At 46.5% G+C, this 14,808-nt stretch overlaps 2 protein-coding genes across 7 annotated transcripts in view; one reads left to right on the forward strand and one right to left on the reverse strand.

The window, feature by feature from the left end:
• Nucleotides 1-14,808, forward strand: part of ADSS2 (adenylosuccinate synthase 2) — a 108,863-nt gene that overhangs the window by 66,393 nt on the left and 27,662 nt on the right. The gene's annotated exons all lie outside the window — the stretch shown is intronic.
• SPMIP3 (sperm microtubule inner protein 3) overlaps nucleotides 1-14,808 on the reverse strand; it is a 37,093-nt gene that overhangs the window by 4,320 nt on the left and 17,965 nt on the right. Inside the window, exons 3-5 of one of the 4 annotated variants that reach the window (XM_055373842.2) lie at nucleotides 9,895-9,990; nucleotides 6,726-6,898; nucleotides 5,092-5,204 (exon numbers count right to left, since the gene is read on the reverse strand). In XM_055373842.2, the coding sequence (XP_055229817.1) occupies nucleotides 5,104-5,204; nucleotides 6,726-6,898; nucleotides 9,895-9,990 (370 nt within the window). In that variant the 3' untranslated portion in view covers nucleotides 5,092-5,103. The remainder of the gene's footprint in view (nucleotides 1-5,091; nucleotides 5,205-6,725; nucleotides 6,899-9,894; nucleotides 9,991-14,808) is intronic. The other 3 variants (XM_019032378.4, XM_019032367.4, XM_031015170.3) reach the window with 3 other exon arrangements.

Here is a 14,808-nt window from a genome sequence, read left to right on the forward strand (position 1 = left end):
TGTGCTGAGAAATAATTTTAACTGAGGAAGAATTTCTTAAGCAATAACCATGATCTATCATGGTCTATATTTCATCAGACACCTCAGAGAACTGAACATAAATGTAAGTCCTTGCTAATGTAGACATACCTTCTGCCCTGAAAATCTGATCAAACACTGGCCTAGGCTGGGCACGGTGGCTCATGCCTGTAATCCCAGCACTTTGGGAAGCCGAGGCGGGTGGATCACCTGAGGTCAGGAGTTCGAGACCAGCTTGACCATCATGGTGAAAGCTTGTCTCTACTAAAAATACAAAAATTAGCCAGGCGTGGTGGTGGGTGCCTGTAATCCCAGCTACTCGGGAGGCTGAGACAGAAGAATCACTTGAATCTGGGAGGTGGAGGTTGTGGTGAGCTGAGATCACGCCACTGCACTCCAGCCTGGGTGACAGAGTGAGACTCCATCTCAAACAAACAAACAAAAACTGGCCAAATGGTTAGGATAAACAGCCTATACTTCGATAAACAACTTAATATTCTTTCTCTTATTCTGTGAAAAACTCTTCCTCAAGGAGTGCTTGTCAGGCCTCTTGCAGACCAGCCCTTTGCCAGCCTATTGTTGTTTATACAATCATTGCCACCTAAGCATCTCTCAAATGTATCTAAATCTACAGCCAACACCCGTCATCTGCTGCCTAAATCACTGCTTCTCAAACTTGGCTGTGCTATGGAATTATCTGGGGAGTTTTAAAAATGACTGATGCCTGGGACCCCCACTTTGCCGCCCCACACGGAGATCCTGATTTAACTGGTATTGGGTATAGCCTGGGCGTCCAGATTTTTTAAAACTCCAAGCAATGTAACCAAAATTAAGAATGTTTAACCTGGCCAGGTGTGGTGGCTCATGTCTGTAATCCCAGCACTTTGGGAGGCTGAGGTGGGCAGATTGCTTGAGCCCAGGAGTTTGAGACCAGCCTGGGCAACATAGTAAGAACCTGTCTCTACAAAAAATACAAAAAGTAGCTGGGTGTGGTGGCTCATGCCTGTAGTCCCAGCTACTCAGGGGGCTGAGGGAGGAGGATCACTTGAGCCTGGGCTGCCAAGGCTGCGGTGAGCTGAGATTGCACCGCTGCATTCCAGCCTGGGCAATGGGAGTGAGACCCTGTCTCAAAAAAAGAAAAAAACTTTAACCACTGCAATTTCCTCCTGACTCTCCACATTCAATCTTCGCCCCATGCTGCTCCCCACCCTGCCCCTCCTTTTCTTCTCCACAGTTAGAGGAACATTTTCAAAATAAATTTTTTTAAATTTTTTATTTCCATAGGTTTGGGGAGAACAGATGGTGTTTGGTTACATGGTAAGCTCTTTAGTGGTGATCTGTGAGATGTTGGTACATCCATCACCCGAGCAGTGTACACTGAACCCAATTTGTAGTCTTTTATCCCTCACAAAATGAAATTGTAATCATTACTTCTGCCTTCCTTAAAACTTTTCAACAGTTTCCCATTATTCTCAGACTAGAGGCCAAACCCTGAATATGACCTGTAACGCCTTTCATACTCTGGTCTTTCCTCCCATCCCTCCGCCGCACCCTGCTCCGTGATCCCTCCTGATTCCTATACTCCAGCACACCCTTATTGTTTTTAGTTCCTCAAACATGTCATGCTCCTTCCTGCCACAAGGCCTTTGCACATGCTGTACTCTCTGTGAACCTGTTTCCCCACTCTCTGCCCAGTTAACTTTTAGCTTATCCTTCAGCTCTTGGCTCATCATTTCCTAAGGGAAGCTTTCTCTGACTTACTATATGCTCCTATACCCCCATATAAACTCTGCCTTATAGCATTTAAGGCAGGTAGACTTTTATGGTTATTTATGGTTATTTATTTTTTTAGAGTTGGGGTCTTGCTATGTTGCCCAGGCTGGAGTGCAGTAGTATAATCATAGCTCATGCAGCCCCAAACTCCTGGGCTCAAGCAATCCTCCTGACTCAGCCTCCTGAGTAGCTTGGACCACAGGGGCCACTAAGCCCAGTTAATTTTTAAATTTCTTTTGTAGGAGTGGGTTCTCACTGTGTCACCCAGGCTGGTCTCAAACTCCTGTCCTCAAGCTATCCTCCCACCTCGGTCCCCCAAAGTGCTGGGATTACAGGCATGCACCACTGCACCCATCCATGGTTATTGAGTGTAGAAATCTTGTGTCTATTTTTGCTTCATGTGGTATGGCTAAAACCTGTCACATTGACTGCCACTTAAATAGGCCCTCAAATTATTTACTGAAGGAATACGTATGGGTAAGTGAAAGTGTTCTTGGCATCAAATATATCACCAAGTCCAGTTGATGCCACCCCCAAAATATCTCTGGAATCCATTTATTCCTCTTTATCTTCCCTGCTGGTCCCAGCCACCATCATCTCTGGTCTAACCTATTAAATTGTTTCTCAGTGGTCTGCCTGAGAAACTTTTCCCCTCCATTTTCCCCTCCAAACAGTGTCTTAACAGCAGCCAGAGGGCCGGGCACGGTGGCTCTCGCCTGTAATCCCAGCACTTTGAGAGGCCAAGTCAGGCAGATCACGAGGTCAGGAGATTGAGACCATCCTGTCCAACATGGTGAAACCGCATCTCTACTGAAAATACAAAAATTAGCTGGGCCTGGTGGTGCGTGCCTGTAGTCCCAGCTATTTGGGAGGCTGAGGCAGGAGAATCGCTTGAACCCGGGAGGTGGAGGTTGCAGTGAGATGAGATTGCACCACTGCACTCCAGCCTGGGCAACAGAGCAACACTCCGTCTCAAAAAGAAAAAAAAAAAAAAAACAGCAGCCAGAGTAATACAAATAATGCCGTTAAAATGTAAGATGCCACTCTTCTGTTAAAAATCCTTCAATGTCTTACCATTGCTCATAGAATAAAATCCAGTTGTCTGATCACTCTCACTCGTTACCCACCAAACGACACTGGTCTCCTTTCTGTTCCTCAAATATGCCAAGCCCTTCCCAGCTTCCAGGCTTTTGCACTTACTGTTACTTTTGCCTGAAATGCCCTTTATATGACTCATTCTTATTTTGCATAGACATTTTCCCTGACTGCCCTATTTAAAGTAACTTCCTTTAGCTATCCTCATCTCCCTGCTTATTTCCCATATAGCACTACCACAATCTATGATTTGAAAAAAAAAAAATGCACTTGGCTGTGCTCTATATCCCCCACCAGAATGTCAGCCCTGTGGAAGCAGGTATCTTGTCTTCCCTGGTCACTGTACTCGGCAGATAGCAGTGTCTGGTTCATAATAGTTGCTCAACAAACAACTAAATCATACTGGGGTCACCAGCTTCCAGCATGGACCCCAGTGATTCTTGCCCCCTGGTATTCATGCCTTGTGCAATCCTCTGCACACTGCTTTAGAGCTGGCTGTATGTGACTAACAGGATACATCAGAAGTGACAGTGTGTGCTTTTGTTTTTGTTTTTTGAGACGGAGTCTTGCTCTGTCACCCAGGCTGGAGTGCAGTGGCATGACCTCAACTCACTGCAACCTCCACCTCCTGGGTTCAAGCAATTCTCCTGCCTCAGCCTCCCGAGTAGCTGGGATTATAGGTGCATGCCACCACACCCAGCTAATTTTTGCATTTTTAGTAGAGATGGGGTTTTGCCATGTTGGCCAGGCTGGTCTCGAACTTCTCACCTCAGGTGATCCTCCCGCTTCGGCCTCGCAAAGGGCTGGGATTACAGGCATGAGCCACTGTGCCCAGCCTCATCTTTCAACTCCTGCACCTCTATTTGGTATTTAGTCAGTTCCCAAGCCTCATCTTCCCAATTGGATTGTGAGTTCCCTGCAGGACTGAAATCATCTGGACTTTCTATGTCCTGGCACAATACATAGTAGGTGGTGAGTATTTCATTGCTTTGCTAAAATTTATTTAGCTCCATAGGTTTGGAAAGAATTAAAAACTGTTTTCTAAACTAAGCAAGGGAGACACCTTTTGTGTCTGTTTGTCTGTCTATGAGATCTCCTCATAGCAGAGGAGTTGCAAAGAAGGTCCTGTTGAAGGTCACTTTGGAAACTGGAGGCGCACCTGGATTTCCTTATGCAAAGGAAACAGATTTCAAACTCCCAGTTGGTCTTGAAAGGACAACGTGCTCAGCCAGTTCTGTGGGGACCGGAACCCCATTGATGTTTTCTGATCACCTCTTCTTTTTAGCCCCTCCTCAACCCCCAGCAACTTCTACTGCCCCAAGCCTCATACTTCCTTCAGCCCTAACCCATGTCAAGCTAATCCCCAGCTTCCATTGCCATACCCTCCCCAGGGCTCCTTGGGACGGCAACCCCTACCGCTCTGCACGTCCTCCCAGCACCTCCTTTCCCAGTGACCTTGACCTCAGCCCCAGCCTCCTCCCCAGCCCCTCAGCTCCCACAGTGGTCAGGCTCCAGTCGTCTCAGAGCCTCCAGAACCCAACTTTGCCCTGCTTGAAGCCTCTCACCCCAAACCTCTGCTGGCAACCTCTGGCCCCCATGGCTATTGCCACCCCTACCCCTGGCTCAGCTCCCCCAAGATCCACCTCTCCCTCCCTCTTCCTGATCTTCCTGATGGCTGCATTTGCTGTTCCCTGGGGCCCAGGGGCCCAGCCCAGACCATCTCTGGCATTCCATATTTTAAGTGAATAGAAAGAGACGCTCTTTAAAGAAGACTATTAAATAAATAGTAGTACAGGTGATGCTCAGGTGTGACAGAGGCTCTGTAGGCACAGCTTGAAAAGACCTGGGGCTGAATTCTGCTTCTCCTACCGCCTAGCTGTGTGACCTGGGGCTAGTTAATAAACTGCCTCTGACTTGGCTTTTCCTACAGTAAAACTGGGAAAATAGTAGGACTTTACTTCAGGGAGCTGCTTTCAGGACTAAATATGTGCCTGCCACAGTGTAAGAGCCTCCAAAATATTGAGGTTTACTCATTTTAAAAGTCTGTTGGTCAGGTGCAGTGGCTCACGCCTGTAATCCCACCACTTTGGGAGGCCAAGGCGGGCGGATCACTTCAGATCAGGAGTTCGAGACCAGCCTGGCCAACATGGTGAGACCCCGTCTATACTAAAAATACAAAAATTAGCCGGGCGTGGTGGCGCATACCTGTAATCCCAGTTACTTGGGAGGCTGAGGCAGGAGAATCGCTTGAACCTGGGAGGTGGAGGTTCCAGATGGTGCCACTGCACTCCAGCCTGGGCAACAGAGTGAAACTCCATCTCAAAAAAAAAAAAAAAAAAAAAGAAAAACTCTGTCAATGAAGTAATTCATCCCAAGAACTAAAATTCAAAGCACCAATGACAGCAGGAACACAAGCGATGCTTAAATTGGTGTCTACATGTCCTCCCCCAAGGTCCTATACGTTGGGGAGCCTCAGTCCCTTTCAGTATTTTTTTTTTTTTTTTTTGAGACAGTTTTGCTCCTGTTGCCCAGGCTGGAGTGCAGTCGCACGATCTCGGCTCACCACAACCTCCGCCTCCCAGGTTCAAGCGATTCTCCTGCCTCAGCCTCCCGAGTAGCTGGGATTACAGGCATGCACCACCACTTTGTATTTTTAGTAGAGACAGGGTTTCTGCATGTTGGGCAGCCTGGTGTTGAACTCCTGACCTCAGGTGATCTGCCTGCCTCGGCCTCCCAAAGTGCCAGGATTACAGATGTGAGCCACCGCGCCTGGCCCCCTTTCAGTATTTTTTTACATGCTGCAGCCTCACATATTACAAGGGGAACTTAGAATTTTTGAAACATGCCTCCAAATGTCAAATCATTGTCATAAAGTTTGAAATCGGGAATAAGAAAAGTTCCCTTAACAGTATGTTTAGGCACAATAATGATTTTGTCACGTGACAAGGGGCTCAGTGAAGAGTGGTCAACCAGGTGTGGTGGCTCACACCTGTAATCCCAGCACTTTGAGAAGCTGAGGCAGGAGGATTGCTTGAGGCCAGGAGTTTGAGGCCAGCCTGGGCAACAAAGCGAGACCCTCATCTGTATAAAAAGGAATTAAACAATTAGCTGGGTGCAGTGGCTTATGCCTGTAGTCTCAGCCACTTAGGAGACTAAGCCAGGAGGATTGCTTTAGGCCAGGAGTTCAAGACCAGCCTGGGCAACATAGTGAGACCATGTCTCTAATTTAAAAAAAAAAAAAAAAGGCTGGGTGCAGTGGCTCAAGCCTGTAATCCTAGCACTTTGGGAGGCTGAGGCGGGCGGATCATGAGGTCAGGAATTCGAGACCATCCTGGCCAACATGGTGAAACCCCGTCTCTACTAAAAATACAGAAAAATTAGCTGGGTGTGGTGGCGGGCACCTGTAGTCCCAGCTACTCAGGAGGCTGAGGCAGGAGAATGGAGTGAACCCAGGAGGCGGAGCTTGCAGTGAGCCAAGATCGCGCCACTGCACTCCAGCCTGGGTGACAGAGCGAGACTCCGTCTCAAAAAAATAAAAATAAAAATAAATAAATAAATAAATAAATAAAAGAAAGCGTGGTCAGACTTGAGACTGTGTGTTAATAAGGATATATGCATTTCCATCCCTGAAGTCTCCTCTGCAGGGAACTAGGTAGGGGGGAGCCTTGGGAGGCCCCCTAAATTCTTCCTGCACCCCAGAAACACACACACACATATCCATGCCTCCAACTCAACTGGTCCCAAACAGGCTCCCTGAGACAGCAAGCCCACAGGAGATGCTGATCTGTGGCCCAGGCAAGGTTAATCTCAGAGAGTTAAGAGCAGTTGGCCTGACTTACCAATCTCATAAAACGGCAGAGAGTAGTCTCTTCGGTAAGTGGTTTCTTTATACCATGGCTCAGCAGGCTTTGAATGTCTTCGAAGACAAATATATCGAATGAGTGTTTGTTGGTCTAATTGAGGCTGATAGTGATATTTTGTCTTGGGTGGAATTGTCAAGTCTATGAGAGGTCTAAATGGAAATAGAAATAGTTTACTGAAAAGCCAGTAGAAAAAAGCAGTCCATTTTCTCGTCAGCTGGAATCCACTCCCTGGAAACGGCCGTGAGGCTAACAGAGAGTATTGACAAGACTCCCACAGCTCTGCGACCAGCCCTGGCAAAGCTGCAGTAGATGGTTCAGGGACTTCTGTTCCCTGTTCTTCCCTTTAGCATCCCTCCTCCTCTCCAGTGACAGGTCCTAGGAGGTGATGCGTATCACACTCTCCACTAGATCCACCCGTGCACAGCCACTCCCCGCGCTCCGGAGGTCCCCGGTGCCCTTTCCCAGTGTAACTGTTCTGCGGATGTTTGTCGCTTCAAGGAACCAGTGCAGGCCTGGTGTGGTGGCTCACGCCTGTAATCCCAGCATTTTTGGAGGCTGATGGGGGCAGATCGCTTGAGCTCAGGAGTTCAAGGCCAGCCTGAGCAACACGGTGAAAACCCATCTCTACAAAAAAATACAAAAATTAGCCAGGCATGGGGGTGTACACCTGTAGTCCTAGCTACTAGGGAGGCTCAGGTAGGAGGATCCCTTGAGCCCAGGAGGCAGAGGTTGCAGTGAGCCGAGACTGAGCCTGGGTGACAGAGCCAGACCCTGTCTCAAAGAAATAAATAAAATAAAATAGGAATCAATACATCTGGTTAGACTAACCACTATGTACCTCTTGGGGTTTGATGGACCTGAAATCATTACGACCTTCCTGTACCCCTACTCAAATAGGTATCCCTTGGAAAAGAAAAGCAAAGAACAACCAAAATGTAGTGGCAAAATATCGCTTGTGGCAGTATACCTTCACTGGTCCAGCTTTGGTGATATATATTAAGACCTTGAAAATCTGCACATATTTTATCCCAACAATTAGGATGTCAACAAAGACTTAGCTCTAAGAATGCTTGTCAAAGTGTTTTTATGATAATAAAAAGAGTGGGACAACTTGCATGTAAAAAAATAGGAAATTATTTAGACAATGACGCAGAAATATGTGGGAACGCCATGCCACCATTAAAAGTGATGCTGCGGCCGGGCGGGGTGGCTCACGCCTGTCATCCCAGCACTTTGGGAGGCCGAGGCGGGTGGAACATGAAGTCAGATCGAGACCATCCTGGCTAACACGGTGAAACCCCATCTCTACTAAAAATACAAAAAAGAATTAGTCGGGCATGGTGGCGGGCGCCTGTAGTCCCAGCTACTCGGGAGGCTGAGGCAGGAGAATGGCGTGAACCCGGGGGGCGGAGCTTGCAGTGAGCTGAGATCGCGCCACTGCACTCCAGCCTGGGAGACAGCGAGACTCCGTCTCAAAAAAAAAAAAATAAAGTGATGCTGTACGACTGGGTGCGGTGGCTCATGCCTGTAATCCCAGCACTTTGGGAGGCCGAGGTTGGCGGATCACCTGAGGTCAGGAGTTCGAGACCACCCTGGCCAACATGGTGAAACCCCGTCTCTACTAATAATACAAAATTAGCCGAGCGTGATGGTGGCCGCCTGTAATCCCAGCTACTCGGGAGGCTGAGGCAGGAGAATCGCTGAACCCAAAGGCAGAGGTTGCAGCGAGCCGAGATCACGCCACTGCGCTTCAGCCTGGGCAACAAGAGCGAGACTCCATCTAAAAAAAAAAAGGGATGCTGTAGTAGGATTATAACTTTTGAAATGGAAAAAAGTCCACGATACATTATTAAGTTTAAACAAAGGTTTCAATTGAATTATGCATTGAATTGAATTTAATTGAATTCATTCAATTGAATTAAATGGATAAATCGTATCGTATGTGAATTATCTCAATGCAGCTATTACCAAAAATAAAAATAAAAAGGTTTCAAAATACCCATCCCGTCCCACTTTGATGTAGATCTGGATGATTCTGCAGGATTATCTCTGGGTGATGATATTGTGGGTAATTTTCAATCATTCCATTTTTGACTGTGAATGTTTTCTAAATGTTCTCATAAACGTTTATGTTTTTAAACTATAAAATAGATGAGATGAGCTGCTGTTGATGTGAAAAATATTAAGTGTTGGCTGAGATTTAGGAACATCTAAATCTAAACGAGTGAGTAGCCTTCTGTGAGTATATCGCTGTGAACTCATCACGCTTAGAGGGGAGATTAAGACTGCTTCATCATCAGTTATGTTTGCCTGATTGGGTAACCTTGATTGTGATGGGCCTTCTTTAAGAAAGAGTGTGTTAGCAGAAACGGAGAGGCTGTGCCTGACGTTCAGAAAAAGCAAGAGCAAGAATCTGACCGTGCTCATGGGGTACTGAATGGGGAGAGATGCTGGATGATGGGAAGGTGCTCTGTTGTGGATGGGCCTGAAGAATTATTGAGAATACCCACCCACCTCTGCTTGTTCTTATTTCATGCTTAACAGGTACCTGACCTTGTAAAGTAGGTGCCTTGAATGATGGGTGAGAGTACTCCTTTTCCTACAAAAGAATGTCTCCCACAACACAAAATAAGGTCAAAGTGCCTAAGGGCTGGGTGCAATGGCTCATGCCTGTAATCCCAGCACTTTGGGAGGCCAAGGTGGGCGGATGACTTGAGGCCAGAAGTTCGAGACCAGCCTGGCCAACATGGTGAAACCCTATCTCTACTAAAAATACAAAAAAATTAGCTGGGTATGGTAACGTGTGTCTGTAGTCTCAGTTACTGGGGAGGCTGAGGCATGAGAATTGCTCGAACCTGGGAGGTGGAGGTTGTGGTGAGGCAAGATCTTGCCACTGCACTCCAGCCTGGGCAACAGAGCAAGACCTTTTCTCAAAACAGTAAGATATAAAATAAGAATAATCTCACCACTCATTAAAAAAAAAAAATTAACAGTTTGGTATATTTTCTTGCAAACCTCTTCTATCCATTATTGTTTTTGCTATCATCAGTATTATGAGGAGTAGTGTATCTTCCCCCTGCCCACCCCTTTTATCATTGTAGCTTTTGTGACATTCTTGGACATTGGGATTGAGGAGGTGTCTCACCTGGGAGCTCTCTTTGCACTATGATCAAAATGGAGTCTTGCCAGCTGCCCAGGGTAATAGCCTTGAACGTCTCTTCCTTGGTGAGCGATGAATATACTAGAGCAGAAAATGAGGAGGTGAGGAGAAAGCCATTCTTACAGTTAGTTCATTCCAGAAGAATGCCAGCTGCGGCATAATACAAAACGTATTTGGTCTTTGTCCCCAGTTTCTGGCACTGAGCCCCTAAAACCCATGGAATTTCCTGATAAGGGTCTTTTTCATGCATAACCAGCCCTTTTCTACCATAGCTGAGTGTATGGGCCTCGCAGGCCTCCCTCCTCCCACCACAACCTCCCGCATCTGTAATAAAATATTATTTATGTTCAGGATTCATAAGGAAATATTTCACATATCAGGTATTAGGTTCAAAACGTTAGGAAAAAAATTAATAAGTGGATATATAAAACCAGTGGGTGGGCAAGCCTATTTCTGGAATAAAATGAAATTAAATGAGAAGAAAAACAAAAAATAAGAAATAAATAAATAAAACCAGTGGGGTAAATGTTGATAACAGTTGAAATGTGGGAATCGGGCTGGGCACGGTGGCTCACACCTGTAATCCCAGCACCTTGGGAGGCCAAGGTGGGTGGATCACTTGGGGTCAGGAGTTCGAGACCAACCTGGCCAACATGGTGAAACCCCGTCTCTACTAAAAATACAAAAAAAAAGCTGGACGTGGTGGCACATGCCTGTAATCCCAGCTACTGGGAAGGCTGAGCCAGGAGAATTGCTTGAACTCGGGAGGCAGAAGTTGCAGTGAGCTGAGATTGTGCCACTGCACTCCAGCCTGGGCAACAGTGCGAGATCCTGTCTCAAAAAAAAGAGAAATGTGGGAATCCATAAATGGAGGGCTCTGTCTGAAAAAAGTACATAAAAATAAAAATAATAAAAGAAATGTGGGAATTGGTAAATGGGAGCTCATTATTACTGGTTTTTTCTACTTTTGATGTTTACAAAATTTCATCTTTTTTTTAACTGTAACAAATAAGTCTGTAAAGACTAATCGTGAAGCAGCACTGTGATGTCAAAGCACAAGGCGCTTGCAAGCCTGGGAGGGGGACTCGAGCCCTGTCTAGAGGCTGGATTTTGAGGAGTTTTGGGAGCATCATTGAGCTAACATGTGGGGACTGGGAGGGAGCACTTCTGTGGGGTGAATGTAAGAAGGGGTGGGACAAAGGTGGGTGGTACAAGTGGAATACAACGGGGCTGAGGGAGGCCAGGCTGGAGGGCAACGGTGCTCAGGTTTTATGCTTTAAAATACATCTCATTTTATTTTATTGTATTTATTTATTTATTTTGAGACAGAGTCTCACTCTGTCACCCAGGCTGGAGTGCAGTGGCCCAATCTCAGCTCACTGCAACCTCTGCCTCCTGAGTTCAAGTGATTCTCCTGCCTCAGCCTCCCGAGTAGCTGGAATTACAGGTGCCTGCCACCATACCGGGCTAATTTTTGTATTTTTAGAAGAGATGGGTTTCACCATGGTGGCTAGGATGGTCTCAAACTCCTGGCCTCAAGTGATCTGCCCACCTTGGCCTCCCAAAGTGCCGGGATTACAGGCATGAGCCACCGCACCCGGCCAGAAATACGTCTCATTTTATAGTACATTGCTTTTCCTTTTATATTATAGTTATAAGACTGTAATGAGATAGGTTGGTGTAAAAGTAATTGCGGTTTTTGCTATGACTTTACTTTCAATGGCAAAAACTGCAATTACTTTTGCACCAACCTAATATTTTTAAATTATATGTGGTTGGTTTATATTATTTACAGATTTTATTTCAGAAGAATAGCAGAGATATTACAAAATATCTGTTATTAAAAAGGGGGTATTGTGTCTGAAAGTTTGAGAACTACTGATGGAGGTGATAGGAATCTTTGTGAGGTTTGCTGTTGTTTGTTTTGTTTGCTTTTAGAGATGGAGTCTCACTGTTGCCCAGGCTATAGTGCAGTGTGATCACAGCTCAGTGTAGCCTCTAACTCCTGGGATCAAGCGATCCTCCTGTTTCAGCCTCCTAAGTAGCTGGGAGGGACTACAGGCATGTACCATATACCTGGCATATATATATATATAAAATATTTTTTTTGTAGTTTCACTATGTTGCCCAGGCTACTTTGTGAGATGTTTAACAAGGTTCATGACATGGTAGAGAAAGATCTTTTTTGATGGCAATGTGGAAAACCATTTTTTTTAAAAGACAGGGTCTCATTATGTTGCCCAGCCTGGTCTGGAACTCCTGGGCTCAAGTGATTCTCCCGCCTTGACCTCCCGAAGTGCTGGGATTGCAGGTGCGAGCCGCTGCACCCAGCCAGAAAACAAATTTGAAGACCATGTGACTAAAAGCAGAAAGACTGCTTAGGAAGTGATTGTAGTGCTTTATGTGGGACATGACGAAGCTCTGATATGATGGAAATGTGGATGGAGAGGATAGGGCTGATTGAGGATATTTTAGGAGATAGGATGGAGGGTAAAAGACAGGGAAGTGTCCAAGACAAAGCTGCATCTTCAGGCATTGGAAAGAATCCTGCCTTTCCCCAAGAGAGGGAACACAATAAATGGCCATCATTGGGAAGGTGACTTTATTGAGTTTGTGATGCCTGGACATGTGGGGTCTTTTGGGATGTCCCACAGATTCTGAGCAGTCAGTAGATGCCATAAAAATTCAAAGTCAGGAGGCTGGGCTCACGCCTGTAATCCCAGCACTTTGGGAGGCCAAGGTGGGCGGATCGCAAGGTCAGGAGATCGAGACCATCCTGGCTAACACGGTGACACCCAGTCTCTACTAAAAATACAAAAAATTAGCCGGGTGTGGTGGCGGGCACCTGTAGTCCCAGCTATTTGGGAGGCTGGGGCAGGAGAATGGCGTGAACCTGGGAGGTGGGGCTTGCAGTGAGCTGAGATCGTGCCACTGCACTCCAGCCTGGGGGACAGAGTGAGACTCCGTCTCAAAAAAAAAAAAAAAAAAAATTCAATCAGTAGAAAGTAGCACATCATTTTGCATAACGTATCTCACTAAATATGTGTTAGATGATGGATGAAAACTGAAACTATGCCTTCAGTTCGATTCAACCAACATTTATTGAATGCACACAAAACACCCTACACTATGCTAGGCTCTGCAGATACAAAGCTGACTAAGAAGCAGCCCTTGTCCTCAAAAAGCTCTTCACATGCTGAAATAGTGATCTGAATAAAGGGTCCATAGGACACAGAAGACAGAGGAGTATCTAGATCTAGGACTCGGATAAGCAAAGGGGTTGGGGAAGAGATTCCAAACAAAGGGAATTATAGGGGCCAAGACGTGGACAGAATTAGGTTCTGAGTGGAGTGTATGAGGGCTAGAGTGGGCCTGACTGTCTAGCATGAAAGGCAAGCACTGAGCAGGGCGAGTTCTGTCTCTGTGCAAAGACGACCTCTGGGAGCTCTGATTTGCAGAAAAACCACAGGCTGTCTGGGCCTGCCCAGTGGCTGGGATAATATGACTGAGCCCTGGATGGTAAATAACAATGGGGTACTAAGTCATAAGAAGAGAGAGGAACTGGCACAATAAAGGGAACAAATGACATTTCTGAATGCACAGGGGTGGGACACGTAGCTTTCTTAGGCACCCATCCATTTTCTGAAGCACCACCTTGGAATATTACCCCAGGGCCACATTACAGTTTAAGAACCCACCTAAAGGACGCTGGTTTCTACAGTTGCTGGGCTGTGGGCGGTGGGCTGGGTTTTGACCATGGCATGCATACAAACAAACACCTGCTGAATACAGGTGAGTAAACTCAGCGCTGCTCCTTAGAAGCAGTCAGTAAAAGCTGATTTGAGGATAAAGAATCCCTGCACCAGCACCAAGTAATCCTCCCTGCCACCGCCCCTTGGCAGTGTCTCTTGGCAGGTTTTGGGAGGAGTGAAAAGAAAATGGGAAGGTGCGTGTGAGGAGATGGGTGTGGAGAGAGGGCTGGCTGGGTGGAGAAGAGAGTTTTGACCTCCTAAGGGGAAATGTCTAGCCAGGCCAGAGGCTGTGCATTACCCAGCCTCAGTGAATGATTGTGAAAGCACGAGGGGACTCTTGGCTTGGCTGTGGAGCTCAGCCCAGCTCAGGGCTCTGCTCAGAGTGATTGTGTTGAACCTGGGTTTTAACCAGCTGTAGAAAGCCCTTTCCTTCTCACTGGGCAGGTGCAGGCACCGTGCATGATTTTGAGTCCCTGATGGCTTGGCTTTTTGAGGTGATGTATTCAGTCCACATGAGAGCAAACCTGTTCCCTGGGAGGGTGGCTGTAAGTGGAGTGGGATCTGGGCTTAGCCACAGTCAAAATTCAATATCCATAGGAGAGGCCAGGGGTGTCGGTCCCTCTAGACCCTGGCCCCACAGCCCCAGGTAGCCTGTGTTCCTATGACCGTGCTCTTCTCTGTTACGGCCCTGCTGGGGCTCATCCTCTACAGAGCATTTTTACACAAATGATCTCACTTAATCCTCACAGTCACCTTGCAAGGTAAACATGATTAACTCTCTGCTTTATAAGAATAGCCCAAGTCTCAGAAAGGTTAAGTGGACTTTTTAAATAGTAAAGTCCACTTAAACGAGTAAATGCCAGCGCTGTGAATCAAACCCAGTTCTCCAAACTCCATGTCGCATTCTGCCACCCAAGGGTATGTGTGATGATTTGTTTTAATAAGAATTCAGTGCTATTTTCACACAAACTCTGTGATTCTCTCATTTTGGGGCAGACAGCAAATAGACATTGTACACTAAAAAATAGGAAAAGCCATAAAGACACAGCAATGTTAGCTGGAAGATGCTTTTAACTCAATGAAAAGCACTCACTGCAAGCTCTGCTGTGCCTCCAGTGTGCTAGGCGCTAGGGACACAGTGATGACA

The sequence above is a fragment of the Gorilla gorilla genome, chromosome 1 (genome assembly GCF_029281585.2).
Source record: "Gorilla gorilla gorilla isolate KB3781 chromosome 1, NHGRI_mGorGor1-v2.1_pri, whole genome shotgun sequence".
Classification (NCBI taxonomy): domain Eukaryota; kingdom Metazoa; phylum Chordata; class Mammalia; order Primates; family Hominidae; genus Gorilla; species Gorilla gorilla.